The following is a 13,459-nucleotide window of genomic DNA, read 5'->3' on the forward strand; positions in this document are numbered from 1 at the left end:
CCCCGCTCACTCCTCCTCCTCCGAGGCAGGAACCACCCTAACCCCGAGACGCTTCGTTTGGGACCTCCCCCCCCCAAGAAGCAGGGGACCCCTCACTAGAAGCAGAGCATGGGAGAGTCTGGAAGGGAGCCCGAGGGTCATCTAGTCCACCCCCCTGCCAGGCAGGAATCTCAGCTCAAGCATCCCTGACCCCCACCCTCTGCAGAAACCCCCTCCCCCCTCACTCCCCCCCCCCCATGGCAGTTAGACGACTCCCCCAAAACCCCGAGTCCCCCGCAGCCTCGAACTGAGGCCAGGACAAGGAACCAGACCGTTTCCCTTCAGCTTTTACACAAGCCCCAGACATGCAGAGAGGCTCAGAAAAGCTGCCTGTAAAATTATAGCTTGAAGGAGATGGCATGCATTGGACTGTTTCCACTGATGGGGAGAAGCTTCATTTGGGAGAGACCCCCCCCCCGAGCTGCGCCCCCCCACCCAGGACAGAGGCAGGAGGAGCAGCTGTCAACTTTTCCCTTTTCCTGCGAGGAATCCTATTCAGAATAAGGGAATTTCCCTTGAAAAAAGGGAAACGTTGACAGCTATGCTCCCCCGCCCCCAGGAAGGAGCTGGGGACGTTTAGCCTGGGAAAGAGGAGACCGAGGGGCAATCCAATAGTAACTGTTATAGGAATTTTAAGGTATATATATATATATAACCAATGTTGATGACCTGGTTAGTGGAAGGATCACTAGGCGCGAGCGATCATGCTCTTCTGAAGTTTACTATACAGCGGAAAGGAGCAGCCAAGCATACTAGGACTCAATTTATTGACTTTAAGAAAGCCGACTTCATAAAACTTAGGGAAGTGCTGGGTGAGATCCCATGGAGAGTAATACTAAAGGAAAGGGAGTTCATGATGGCTAGGAGTTTATATTCTGCTCTGGTCAGACCTCACCTGGAGTACTGCGTCCAGTTCTGGGCACCACAGTTCAAGAAGGACACTGACAAACTGGAACGTGTCCAGAGGAGGGCAACCAAAATGGTCAAAGGCCTGGAAACGATGCCTTATGAGGATTGGCTAAGGGAGCTGGGCATGTTTAGCCTGGAGAAGAGGAGGTGAAGGGGTGATATGATAGCCATGTTCAAATATATAAAAGGATGTCACATGGAGGAGGGAGAAAGGTTGTTTTCTGCTGCTCCAGAGAAGCGGACACGGAGCAATGGATCCAAACTACAAGAAAGAAGATTCCACCTAAACATTAGGAAGAACTTCCTGACAGTAAGAGCTGTTTGACAGCGGCCCTTGTGGTCTCTTCCAACTCTATGATTCTATGATTCTAAGAGCACTGTGCACAAGCGACGCTGACACAAAACCCCACATATAGTAAGTAAAATAGAAACATCGCCACCAGACTCCACCCCCACCCATCTCCCCCCCTCCACCTCTTTCCCCCTTTTTTCCCTAATGTCTCAACAAATGAAACCAATTTGTAAAAATGTTACATGGGGGGGGGGGGGAATATGAGAGAGAGACATTGCAAACACTTTTTTAAATTAAGAAAATCTTTAATAAGAATAATAAAGGAACCTTCCAAGCATATTGTAACCTGTTCTAATGTTACAACAGAGACCTTCACATTCAGTAATAGCTGGGGACGGACGGACCGCAGGGGATAGTTTTGTAGGCAGAATACACACAGGCTAAAGTTATATAGACAAAAGTTGCACGTTTCAAAATCTGGAGGAGAAGACTTCTTGGGAGTGTTAGAACTGACAGTGTGTGGTGCGCAAGGCCTTATGTGAAGAGAGAAGCAAGGCCTTGGGCAAGAGACCATGCAAGCATCCAGCACAGTTTCATAAACACCTCATCCATTGTGACAAACTCTCTCAGTTAACACTGGGACAGAAGGAGAACAGGGTCACCTACTTGAGGAATATATGCGAGCCCCTGACAAAAATGTCCCTCTGGTCAAGATCTGGGGCTCTGTCCACATGGCCTGGGAAAGGGTGTCCGACGCTACTCCTGGAGTTGTTCCATTGCTGCCGTCCTCTGTCAATTATTAGACAGAGAATGGCAGCAACGGAATTCTTGACTAAACCTTCTTGCAGAGGAAAGCATGAAACTTGTGGCTTTTCTGAGAAGTGTCCTGTGTGTGTTCAGCAGACTCCAGGAAGAGCTTGAAGCTAACACCACTATCATCCTGGTTATGCTGAAGATGACAGCGGTGGTCAGGAGCACCACAAATTTGCAACTTGGTGGCTTTCGAGGTGGAAATACATGAATTGCTTCTCAATCGGATGTCAAGTGTGCATTCAACGGTCTTGAGAGGCACGATCAACTTCTTTGCTGGGGGGCCGAAGACCAAGAACGCCGTTGCAAGCCTCACTTGCATGATAATTAAAGTTTCCTAAAGACAACCGTTGCTATGGCTTCACCTTGTGGTGAGTTCTTTGATGGGCAGTGAGATGGGCGCTCTGACTGAAGGTCTTTCCGCATTCCAAGCACTGATAGGGTTTCCTCCCTGAATGAATTCTCCGATGGACCAAGAGATGGGCGCTCTGACTGAAGCTCTTTCCGCAGTCCAGGCACTGATAGGGCTTCTCACCTGTATGAATTCTTTGGTGGGAAGTGAGACTTTTCTTCCAGGTGAAGCTCCTTCCGCACTCTAAGCATTGATGAGGTTTCTCTCCGCTGTGAGTTTTTTGATGGGCCGTTAAATTGACTCTCTTACTGAAGCTCTTCCCACATTCCAGGCACTGAAAGGGTTTCTCCCCTGTATGAATTATTTGATGAGAGGTGAGATTTTCCTTCCAGGTGAAGCTCCGTCCGCACTCTAAGCATTGGTGCAGTTTCTCGCCACTGTGAATTCTCTGGTGGGTCATGAGATTAGCCCTCTTACTGTAGCTCTTTCCACAGTCCAGGCACTTATGTGGTTTCTCCCCGGTATGAATTCTTTGATGGGAAATGAAACTTTTCTTCCAGGTGAAGCTCCTTCCGCACTCCAAGCAATGATAGGATTTCTCACCTGTATGAATTATTTGATGGAAAGAGAGATCTTTTTTCCTAATGAAGCTCTTTCCACACACTTGGCATTGAAATGGTTTCTCCCCACAGTGAATTCTCTGATGTTGACGGAAGTTTGTGCCTGCGTGGAAGCTCTTTCCACATTCCAAGCACTGGTAAGGTTTTTCCCCACTGTGGATTCTCTTATGAGAAGTGAGACTTTCCTTCCGAGTGAAGCTCTTCCCACATTCCAAACACTGAAAGGGTTTCTCACCTGTGTGACTTCTCTGATGGCAAGTGAGACTTTCGTTGCGAGTGAAGCTCTTTCCACATTCTAAGCACTGATACGGTTTCTCTCCTGTGTGAATTCGATGATGGGAAGTGAGATGGGCCCTCTGACTGAAACACGTTCCACATTCCAAGCACTGATAGGGTTTCTTCCCAATGGGATTTATTTGATGAGAAGTGAAATCGGAGCTCTGACTGGAGCTCTCTTCACACTCCAAATATCGATAAGGCTTCTCCTCTGTGTGGATTTCTCCTTCGTTCTTCATTTCTAATTCATCATTACCTACAAACAAGGAAAGAAGCTAATTAGAGCCTCAGGAAGAGATGGAATCTGTAATTCTAGGTAAAGGTAAAGGGACCCCTGACCATTAGGTCCAGTCATGACCAACTCTGGGGTTGTGGCGCTCATCTCGCTGTATTGGGCGAGGGAGCCAGCGTACAGCTTCCGGGTCATGTGACCAGCATGACTAAGCCGCTTCTGGTGCACCAGAGCAGCACACGGAAACGCCGTTTCCCTTCCCGCCGGAGCAGTACCTATTTATCTACTTGCACTTTGACGTGCTTTCGAACTGCTAGGTTGGCAGGAGCAGGGACTGAGCAATGGGAGCTCACCCCATTGCGGGGATTCGAACCGCCAACCTTCTGATCGGCAAGTCTTAGGCTCTGTGGTTTAACCCACAGCGCCACCCACATCCCTTCTGTAATTCTAGAACGATGCTAATGAATGCTTGTGAAAGAGGACGAGCTGAAGAGAGTTAGACGTGAGACCTTACTACAGAGTTCACTGCCTTTGTTGACTGGTATTAACTTACATACTTAGGGGAACCTGAGATTCTAAAAGCCTGGTCCTTTCCTGGGATGGATTTTGTTTGGCCCATTCATGGAATCCCGTCCATCTCCAAGGTCAGTCATCTCCTTTGAAAACGGACAGAAGCAAAACAAAAAACAAAAACAAAAAAAAACCACCTGGCAGAAGCTACCTCGATCTCCCAAACCACTCCTACATTTAAAAAGGCACGGTGAGTTCAGACAAGTCTGATCGTGGTTGAAAAAGCCGTAACTGGAGGAACAATACTCGCAGGTGAACCAGGCAATAGCTCTCCATGGGGGTGTGAGAATTCCAGGTGCTGTAGGTTGTCCTGTTGAGCTCCATCAAAACATTGGAGGTTCATCAGATAGAGATACGCTTGGAGTTTAAAAACAGATATTACGATCTAGCAGGGAGCCTTACCTAGAGAGACCAGGATCCCATAATTTCCCTCCATGACCTCCTTATGCAGAGCTCTCTGGTCAGGATCCAGCAACGCCCATTCCTCGTCTGTGAAATGGACAGCGACAGCATCAAAACACACCGGACCCTAAAAGAAAGAGGGAATTGTTGTGCATTTTATTGTGATTTTTTTATTTATAGTGATTTTTTAACAAAGTAGTAGTAATAATAACAATAATAACAGTAATAACAACAACTTATTATTTCTACCCCGCCCATCTGGTTGGGTTTCCCCAGCCACTCTGGGCGGCTTCCAACAGAACACTAAAATACAATAAGCTATTAAACATTAAAAGCTTCCATGAACAGGGCTGCATTCAGATGTCTCCTAAAAGTTTGGTAGTTATTTTTCTCTTTGACATCTGGTGGGAGGGCGTTCCACAGGGCAGGCGCCACTACTGAGAAGGTCCTCTGCCTGGTTTCCTGTAACTTGGCTTCTCATAGTCAGGGAACTGCCAGAAAACCCTTGGCGCTGGACCTCAGTGTCCGGGCAGAACGATGGGGGTGAAGACGCTCCTTCAGGTATACTGGACCGAGGCCGTTTAGGGCTCTAAAGGTCAGCACCAACACTTTGAATTGTGCTTGGAAACGTACTGGGAGCCAATGTAGGTCTTTCAAGACCAGCGTTATATGGTCTCGGCGGCCTCTCCCAGTCACCAGTCTAGCTGCCGCATTCCGGATTTGTTGTAGTTTCCGGGTCACCTTCTAAGGTAGCCCCACATGAAGCGCATTGCAGTAGTCCAAGCGGGAGATAACTAGAGCATGCACCACTCTGGCCAGACAGTCTGCGGGCAGGGAGGGTCTCAGCCTGCGTACCAGATGGAGCTGGTAGACAGATGCCCTGGACGCAGAGTTAACCTGCGCCTCCATGGACAGCTGTGAGTCCAGAATGACTCCCAGGCTGCGCACCTGGTCCTTCAGGGGCACAGTTGCCCCATTCAGGACCAGGGAATCCTCCACACCTGCCCGCCCCTCCCCCAAAACCAGTACTTCTGTCTTGTCAGGATTCAACCTCAATCCATTAGCCGCCATCCATCCTCCAACCACCTCCAGACCCTCACACAGGACCTTCACCGCCTTCACTGGTTCTGAATTCAAAATAAATTCTCTTCCACATTCCACTTCTTACTTTGACAGCAAACATTAATTTACCATTAATTGCTATATTCCACACTTCTTTATACCATTCTACTATTTGAAATCCACCTTGTTTCTTTCCATTTCCTAGCTATGATAATTCTTGCAACAAATTTGTGATTAAGTCCTTCATAGCTTGCATACATTTAACCTTATCGTAGATTTATAGCAATGGTATTTCTGGACTTTCATTCAGTCTTAACCCTGCCATTTCTCTTATCACCTTCAACACCCTTTGCTAAACATTTTGTACAAATTTACAGCCCCACCACATCTGAATATATGTCCCAGTTTCCTGATATCCCCTCCAACATAACACCAAATGTTTGTTGTCTATTTTATTTAGTCTTACTGCTGTTACTACCACCTCCATACAGAGGTGCCTCGCAAGACGTAATTAATTCGTTCTGCGAGTTTTTTCGTCTTGCGAAGCACCGCTGTGTATTGATGGTTTCCCATAGGAATGCATTGACGGCTTTAAAAAAAAGTCGCAAGACGGAACGTCTTGCGAAGCAAGCCCATAGGGAAATCCCATCTTGCGAAGCAACTCAGAAAACGGAAAACTCTTTTGTCTTGCGAGCTTTTTGTCTTCCGAGGCATTCGTCTTGCGAGGTACCACTGTACTACCTTACAGTATAGTTATTTTCTTATAGATATCCTTTTCAGAGGATGTTTCTCCCATGTTTTCCCCAAGCTCTGACTATTTATCTGACCTGTTAACTCCTTTTCACACACCCCTTTTAGTTGATCTTTCTGATCTTCCGATTCTACCACCATTTTGTAAATTTCACTGGTTTCCCCTTTTATAATTTTCTACATCTTTCCTTTTTTATAATCACCTTTTTGAATTTTGTATATTCTCGACATTCCTTATTTTCCCTTACCAATTTCTTTGTCCATTCCTCCAACTGTATACAGTTAAACCAAGTTATTTTACTTCCCGTTAGAGCAGCCTTTCTCAACCTGCGGGTCCCCAGATGTTGTTGAACTACAACTCCCATCACCCTTAGCTAGCAAGGCCAGAGCTCAGGGATGATGGGAGTTGTAGTCCAACAACATCTGGGGACCCGCAGGTTGAGAACCGCTGTTCTAAGGGAAGGTAAAGGGACCTCTGACTGTTATGTCCAGTCGTGGCCGACTCTGGGGTTGCGGCGCTCATCTCGCTTTACTGGCCAAGGGAGCCGGCGCACAGCTTCCGGGTCATGTGGCCAGCATGAATAAGCCGCTTCTGGCGAACAGAATAGCTCACAGAAACGCTGTTTACCTTCCCACTGGAGTGGTACCTATTTATCTACTTGCACTTTGACGTGCTTTTGAACTGCTAGGTTGGCAGGAGCAGGGACCGAGCAACGAGAGCTCACCCCGTCACGGGGATTCGAACTGCCAACCTTCTGATCGGCAAACGCAAGAGGCTCAGTGGTTTAGACCTTATTCTGAGCACATAATGTCATTTGCCACCTTTTTTCAGGGCACCTTTGACAGAAAGCAGGAGGTGGAAGGAGTCACTCTTGCCAGCCCCAGCCCTCAGCCTCTCTCCCCACAAGTCTCATGCCCCCTACCTGATCTGCTTCCATAGCCGCTGCTTCCTCTTCGGCACCATGAAAAGACATATGAGGAGGTCTTGTGGGCATCATCCTGTCACCTGCCAGAGACAAAGGGAAGTGGGAAGCCATGAATGGCTGCTTCTCTCTGAGGTTCAGGACTGCATCTCCAACTAAAGATGGACATTAAAAAAAGTCTCACGTGCGTGGTGCATGTGGATGTCTGTAAATATTTCATATTTTCTTTGTGTAAAAATATTTCCTCTGGGCTCTTGACCCCCTGTGCCTCCCCCCAAAAGATGAAAATAACCCCTGGATTATTTTGAACATCAACAGAATGTGACCAAAGAGAGAAATAACTGCCTCCTTACCCGGTGGCTTCTCTCTGGTCTCCAACGGAGTCCTCTCTGCCTCCCAGGAATCAATGTCCATTTCTGCTAACAGATTCTTTATCTGAAAGAGCAACAAGGATTCAAAACAGAGAACGGGGAGAAGGGTCAGAAAAAGAATGACAGAAGCAAAAACCTGACAGGTATCAGATCTCGTTCCTTGCATGCATTCCAAAAAAGGGGCCCTTAGTAGAGTCTTTGGAGAGACTCCCCCTCCTCTTTGCAGCCCCGTGGGAGCATCCAGAGGAAAGTCTCTCTCACCTGCTTTCTCTCTGCCTGCTTCCTCTCCTCTGCCTGACTCAGGAGGAAACCTTCGGCCAGGGCCACCGCCTGGGAACTGGTCTCCGCTCCACATTCCCTCACCCAGCTCTCCATCTCAGGTGGAAGGACAGCCAGGAACTGCTCCAAGATCACCAGGTCCAGCATCTCAGCTTTCGTGTGCCTTTCTGGCTTCAGCCATTGATGGGCCAGGCAGTAGAGTCGGCTGCAAACTTCTCGGGGTCCTTCAGCCTCCTGGTAGCAGAACTGCCTGACCTTCTGGCTCTGCACATCTGAGTAGAGAGTGTCCTCCTCTCCCAGGATCCTTTGCATGGAGTTTTCCCAGAATCCCCCACTCCTCCCAGTCTGCATATCACGGTCTCTTCCTGCTTCAGGACCAGCTGAGTCTTGCTCATCCATCTGTGCTCTCAGGAAGCCTCCAAGAGATCAGAAGGAATCAGACGGAATCTTCTGCCACGTTCTGTCTGATTTAGAGGTGCTCACAAATCCTACAAAGCGAATCCATAATTCTGTTAGAAAACTGATGAACTGCTAATCAGGGATGGCCAACTCCCAAGGGACTGCGATCTACACAAAGTTAAAAACTGGCAGTGATTTACCCCCCTTTTTTTGTTGGGGCAAATTTGTTGAGGTTCTTTGTGGGAAGCCAGTGATCCACCACAGACCTCCAGTGATCTACCGATAGATCACGATCTACCTGTTGGGACGTGCCTGCACTAGAAGAAAGAGGTTACCTGAGCATGTGTGGATAAGACTTACTAGGAATCAGGGCTGGACTGCCTGTTTCTTCCCTGCTTCGGTTTCATTTTGCAGCATAATAATTTTTTATTTATACCCTGCCCTTCCCGGTTCAGAAAACTGGGCTCAGGGAGGCTAACAACAAATTTAAAACACTTAATTGATGCAACAAAAAACCAGCATAAAGTACAGTATAAAACGTGAATAACAATAAATTCAGAATTCAAAAATCAATTTGGGGGGAAATCCATCCAATAAACATTAGATGATCCCCAGGGCTAGCTGGCTGAATTAGTCCTACTTGGGCCAGCGAGGAGACCAGGGGAGAATTAGCTGTGGGGTCTCGGAGCGGGTGATCTTCATAAAAGGGGAAGGGGAGGGAAGGAAGAGGAACAAAAGATCAGCCCAGGTTCAAATTGAAAGCCAGGCGGAATTGCTCTGTCTTTACAGGCCCTGCGGGAGGAAGTAAAATGCTGCAGGGCCCTGGTCTCCTGGGACAGAGTGTTCCACCAGGTCGGAGCCATCACTGAGAAGGCCTTGGCCCTGGTGGAGGATACTCTGACTTCCTTAGGGCCCGAGACCTCTAAACTATGGTTATTCATGGACCTTAAGGTCCTCTGCGGGGCAGACCAGGAACCTCCAAAGTGCTGCAGACAGATGAGTGGGGTCCCCACTGCTTTGTTCTAAGGGCCAGATTCTTACCTGGCCAATTCCACGAGAGCCAACTGGGCCAGAGGAAAGGTCATTTAACGTAAGTCAACATTCCCATTTCAGCATTATGCTTAACGCCCTCTACTCCTCGACTTGGAGGGCCCCCCTATGCATAGGTTGAACCTGCCCCCCCCATCCTCCCTTGCAGTCCTGGGACCCCCCTTCTCCCCAAAGCACCCCATGGCAGGAAACAGAAGAGGCTCACCGAGTTGCGCATCCTTGGCAGAGCAGAGACATGGGTGGGGAGGCTTCTGCTCTGAGGGCCCCTCCCTTGTAGCTCCGCTCCCTTTAACCCTTGGCGAACCAAGGGCACCCGCTTTCTCTCTCTCCCGTCCGGGGGAACCAGGTGAGACCCCCCCCAGAGAGGTGTCTCCCCCCCCCCCCCCCCGCCGGCGCTGTGAACTATTCTCTCCCTTGGGCCAGAAACGGGACCGGATCCTTTTCTCAACAGCTGTTAATTCTAGGATGGGGTTTCCTGCTCCTCGTTTTTTCTAGCCGAGGCACAGAGCAGGTCCCGCCCCCCCCCCGCCCCAAATTCAGCATCTTTGAGTTCTACCTGCTTAAGACTGGGATAACGCGGAGAGAAGAGGGGACAGAGCGGGCTGCGCTCGGCACGCCAAGGGTTAAAAGGCACTGAGCTGCATTCCTAGAAAGGCCAGGAAATCAGGGGGGGGGAGGTCCTTCGGAGCAGAAGCCCCTCCCGGGGGGGGGGCTGGGGGTCTTTTTTTCTTTCTCCTCTGCCTGCTGCCTCAGTTTCCCTCCTGGGATCCTCTCTTGGGGTGCATGGGGGAGAAGGGGGCTGCTCAGCGTCTCTATGGGGGACCCCCCCCAAATTAGGGAGTCCCCTCTTCATCTTTTGCCCTGTCGGGGCGGGGGGGGGGGTCCGGGGGGGACAAGGGCTGCAGAGTGACCCCTCGACTCACCCCCCAAAAGGAGAAGCGTCCCGCCAACGGTCTTTCTGGTGCGGGGCATCGGAGTGGGGGGGGCGCTTTGTCTCCGGGGAGGGAGGGAGGGGTTTCGGGGGGGGGCACAGTGTGGTTTAGGGTATAAAAGGGTCTGGGTTAAAGGCGGATCTCCACGGATCCTCATGGATCCTCCCCTTTTTAAAAAATAACTCCCAACAAATCCAGTGTCAACTCACACCTGGAAGGCCCGCCTACAGACCGGACTATAAAAAACGTCGATCCAACACTTTGCCGGCTGCAGCACCGCAAAAACATGGATCCTCATGGATTCATATGATTTTTATATTGAAACAAAATAAAAACACCATGATACTCTACACCACGTTTTTGTCTGTAGGCAGAAGCAAAAAAAACACACATCCACTGTTTCGTGGTACCGCCGTGGTAGAAGAACGGGAGCAACTTCCCCAAATCTCTTGCTAAGCAGCAGTTCTTCACTGTCATAAGATTACACACTGAGAACTCATCTCCCGTTTACTGTGCAGGCAAGTCAGTCAGGCCACAGCATGAGTACCTGCCAGCCATCTCATCCTAGGTCACCTTCTATGCAGCATCAGGCAGGTGAAGTCACAAACATCCATGAAAAAATACACCTAAGGCGAATTATGGGACTCCACAATCCACAGATACCTGCGCAGTCTCTAGCTCAGGTGTGGGGAACCTCTGGCCCTCCCGATGTTGCTGAACTCCTGCTTGCTGGAGTTGACGGGAGTTGCAGTCTAGCAAGAGTTGGGGGGGGGGGGGCAAAGGTTCCCCACACCTCACCAGAGGAAAAGGATTCTGCATATGCTCAGGAGCACATTTGCCCTGCAGTCTTTGAAATGCTACATCCCCCTTGGAGGTCAAGGATTTCTGCGCATGCTCCAGGACATTCAGCCAAGGTGCCAGAATTTTGGTCAGCCCAAAGGTAGCTGCTGCACTCTTCAGACACAACGTCTGCTGAAATTGCTGATAAATTTGCACTGGCTTCCTCGCCCTTTGAGACTATCTGAGGTGGGGACTGGAACAGGCCTGCCTCTTTGAGGACTTGTTCATTTATTTTAGAATAAATTTTCCTTTGGAAAGAAGCAGGTATGTGCTCCTTGCGACTCGGCATATTTCCAAATGTGAATTCCGCAGAAAAACAACAGACTGTGAAGCATTCATGTGCCCATGGCTCTGGAATTCATGTGCTCCCATGCCAGAGAGGTTTTATGAGCTAATTTGATGGTTCCTTTCCCCACTTAGGCCAGACAGGTCCCCCACGCATCTGACTTTAATGTTATAAAGGGACCGCTGACCATTAGGTCCAGTTGTGGCCGACTCTGGGGTTGCGGCGCTCATCTCGCTTTACTGGCCGAGGGAGCTGGCATACAGCTTCCAGGTCATGTGGCCAGCAGGACTAAGCCGCTTCTGGCGAACCAGAGCAGTGCACGGAAACGCTGTTTACCTTCCCTCCGGAGCGGTACCTATTTATCTACTTGCACTTTGACATGCTTTCCAACTGCTAGGTTGGCAGGAGCAGGGACCGAGCAACGGGAGCTCACCCGGTCACGGGGATTCGAACCGCCGACGTTCTGATCAGCAAGTCCTAGGCTCTGTGGTTTAACCCACAGCGCCACCGGTTTAACCCACAGCGCCACCCGCGTCCCTTTAATGTTATGGCCCACCATTAAACTTGCATGCACCACAAAATGTGGCCCCCACATGGAAAGAGCAGGCTGCATATACCCTTTTCTCTCCCGATTTGAGTTCCACCTGGAAATTATGTGGCAGAAGTTACAAATGCTTGCAAATCCATGCCCTGCTTAATTCACAGAGTGCAGATGGCTAGTGATATTATTAAGCCCCCGCAGCAAGTGTAGAAACAGAGAGCCCCCAAGCACTTTAGAAACAAAAGGACTTCTCGTGGCAGAGCCAGTTGTGGGGCTAGAGAGTTTGGGATTAGAGCATTTTGCAGGCGGAACAGCAGGTGCTTCCGAGTTCTGACAGAGGATCATCACCACTCAGGAGGGGCCAGGTCCTGGGGGGGGGGGGTTGCCACGGTGACAAGGACCGGCCCTCCTTGGTGACATCTCTTGCTTCTCCTTTAGAAGCCACTGACTGGCAGGCAAATGTGGGTTAGTGAGGAGAGGTCAGAGGAGAGAGCAGACAGGTGGCAGTTGGCGGAGAGTAAGCGGAGGATTAGTGATTTGTTCTTTTTTCATTTTCTTATTTTGATTTTGATTTCATTTATTACTTTTATTTTATTTGTTTATTTTGATTTTCTTTTGTTCTTTTCTTTTAACACTTTTATTTTATTTTATTTTATTTTTGTTCCTTATTTTAATATTTTTGTTTTTTGTTTTATATCTTTGTGCACGTCTGTGCGTATTCTGTATATAGTTTGTATATTTTTATTTTTTACGTAGAGGAGTAGTTAGGGTTAAGTGTAGGGTTAGGGCGGGCGTTAGGTATAGACTTAGGGCAGGAGTTGGGGTTGGGGTCAGATTTAGGCTTGGGTGGGCATTTTAGATAGTTACTTTAGATAGGAGGGTGGGATCTTTTCATTGACAACATGGGCAGGCTGTAAGTAGCATCCCTTTCTCTTCATCTCCCAGGGTGTGTGTGACAAACTTGGAGTTTTCTGGCGGACACCTGAGTATCAGGTTTGTCCCTGTCCCTCCCTTGACCTCCACGTTACACCCATTAAGTAAAACAAAGGAAAATATTGCAGATGCAGCGCAGGTAGCGGCTCTCTCTGTGTGTGTTGTCTCTTTCCCTTCTTTTTGGAATACAGTGGTACCTCAGGTTACAGACGCAAATGATGAGTGGAGCTCCTGCAAACTCGCCCCCCCCCCGTTGGCCGAGAGGAAGGGGGCAGGACCCTCTGCGCCCTGACTTGGGGGTCACGCAGGCAGCCCTGAGAGTCTCCCTTCTCCCAATGCACCCCGGGGGGGGATGAGAGGGGGGGTTCCCAGGAGGGGAGACCCGGGCAGCTCTGGCCACAGCTGTCCACTTTTCCCTTTTCTTGCGAGGAACCCTATTCGGAATGAGGGAATTTCCCTTTCAAAAAGGGAAATGTTGACAGCTCTGGCTCTGGCGCAGGAGAAGGGCGCCCTCTCCCTTCCCTCTCCTCTCTGGACCCAGAGTGACCTGGAAGACAACAAGGAGGACAGGAGGGGGGGGCGGCAGGCGGA

General features: G+C 49.4%; 1 protein-coding gene across 4 annotated transcripts; it reads right to left on the bottom strand.

Moving 5' to 3' along the window:
• Positions 1-1,524: 1,524 nt before the first annotated feature.
• LOC310670342 (uncharacterized protein) lies at positions 1,525-10,002 on the bottom strand. Of its 4 annotated transcripts, XR_014507561.1 has the most exons (8): positions 9,542-10,002; positions 7,885-8,375; positions 7,591-7,672; positions 7,238-7,320; positions 4,503-4,629; positions 3,006-3,554; positions 2,062-2,585; positions 1,525-1,717 (listed from the first exon to the last, which is right to left on the bottom strand). XR_014507561.1 is itself a non-coding variant. In XM_083425547.1 (7 exons), exons 2-7 carry the CDS (start codon positions 8,284-8,286, stop codon positions 2,404-2,406), a joined length of 1,425 nt encoding a protein of 474 aa, XP_083281673.1. In that variant the 5' UTR covers positions 8,287-8,375; positions 8,647-10,002; the 3' UTR covers positions 1,525-2,403. The 4 variants fall into 4 exon arrangements, 3 of the variants coding, with proteins under 3 accessions (XP_083281673.1, XP_083281672.1, XP_083281671.1); XM_083425547.1 differs by having other exon boundaries at positions 1,525-2,585; positions 8,647-10,002; XM_083425546.1 differs by having other exon boundaries at positions 1,525-3,554; positions 7,885-9,999.
• Between the last annotated feature and the right edge of the window lie 3,457 nt (positions 10,003-13,459).

This window comes from Podarcis tiliguerta (assembly GCF_965153285.1).
Source record: "Podarcis tiliguerta genome assembly, chromosome: 2".
NCBI classification, from domain to species: domain Eukaryota; kingdom Metazoa; phylum Chordata; class Lepidosauria; order Squamata; family Lacertidae; genus Podarcis; species Podarcis tiliguerta.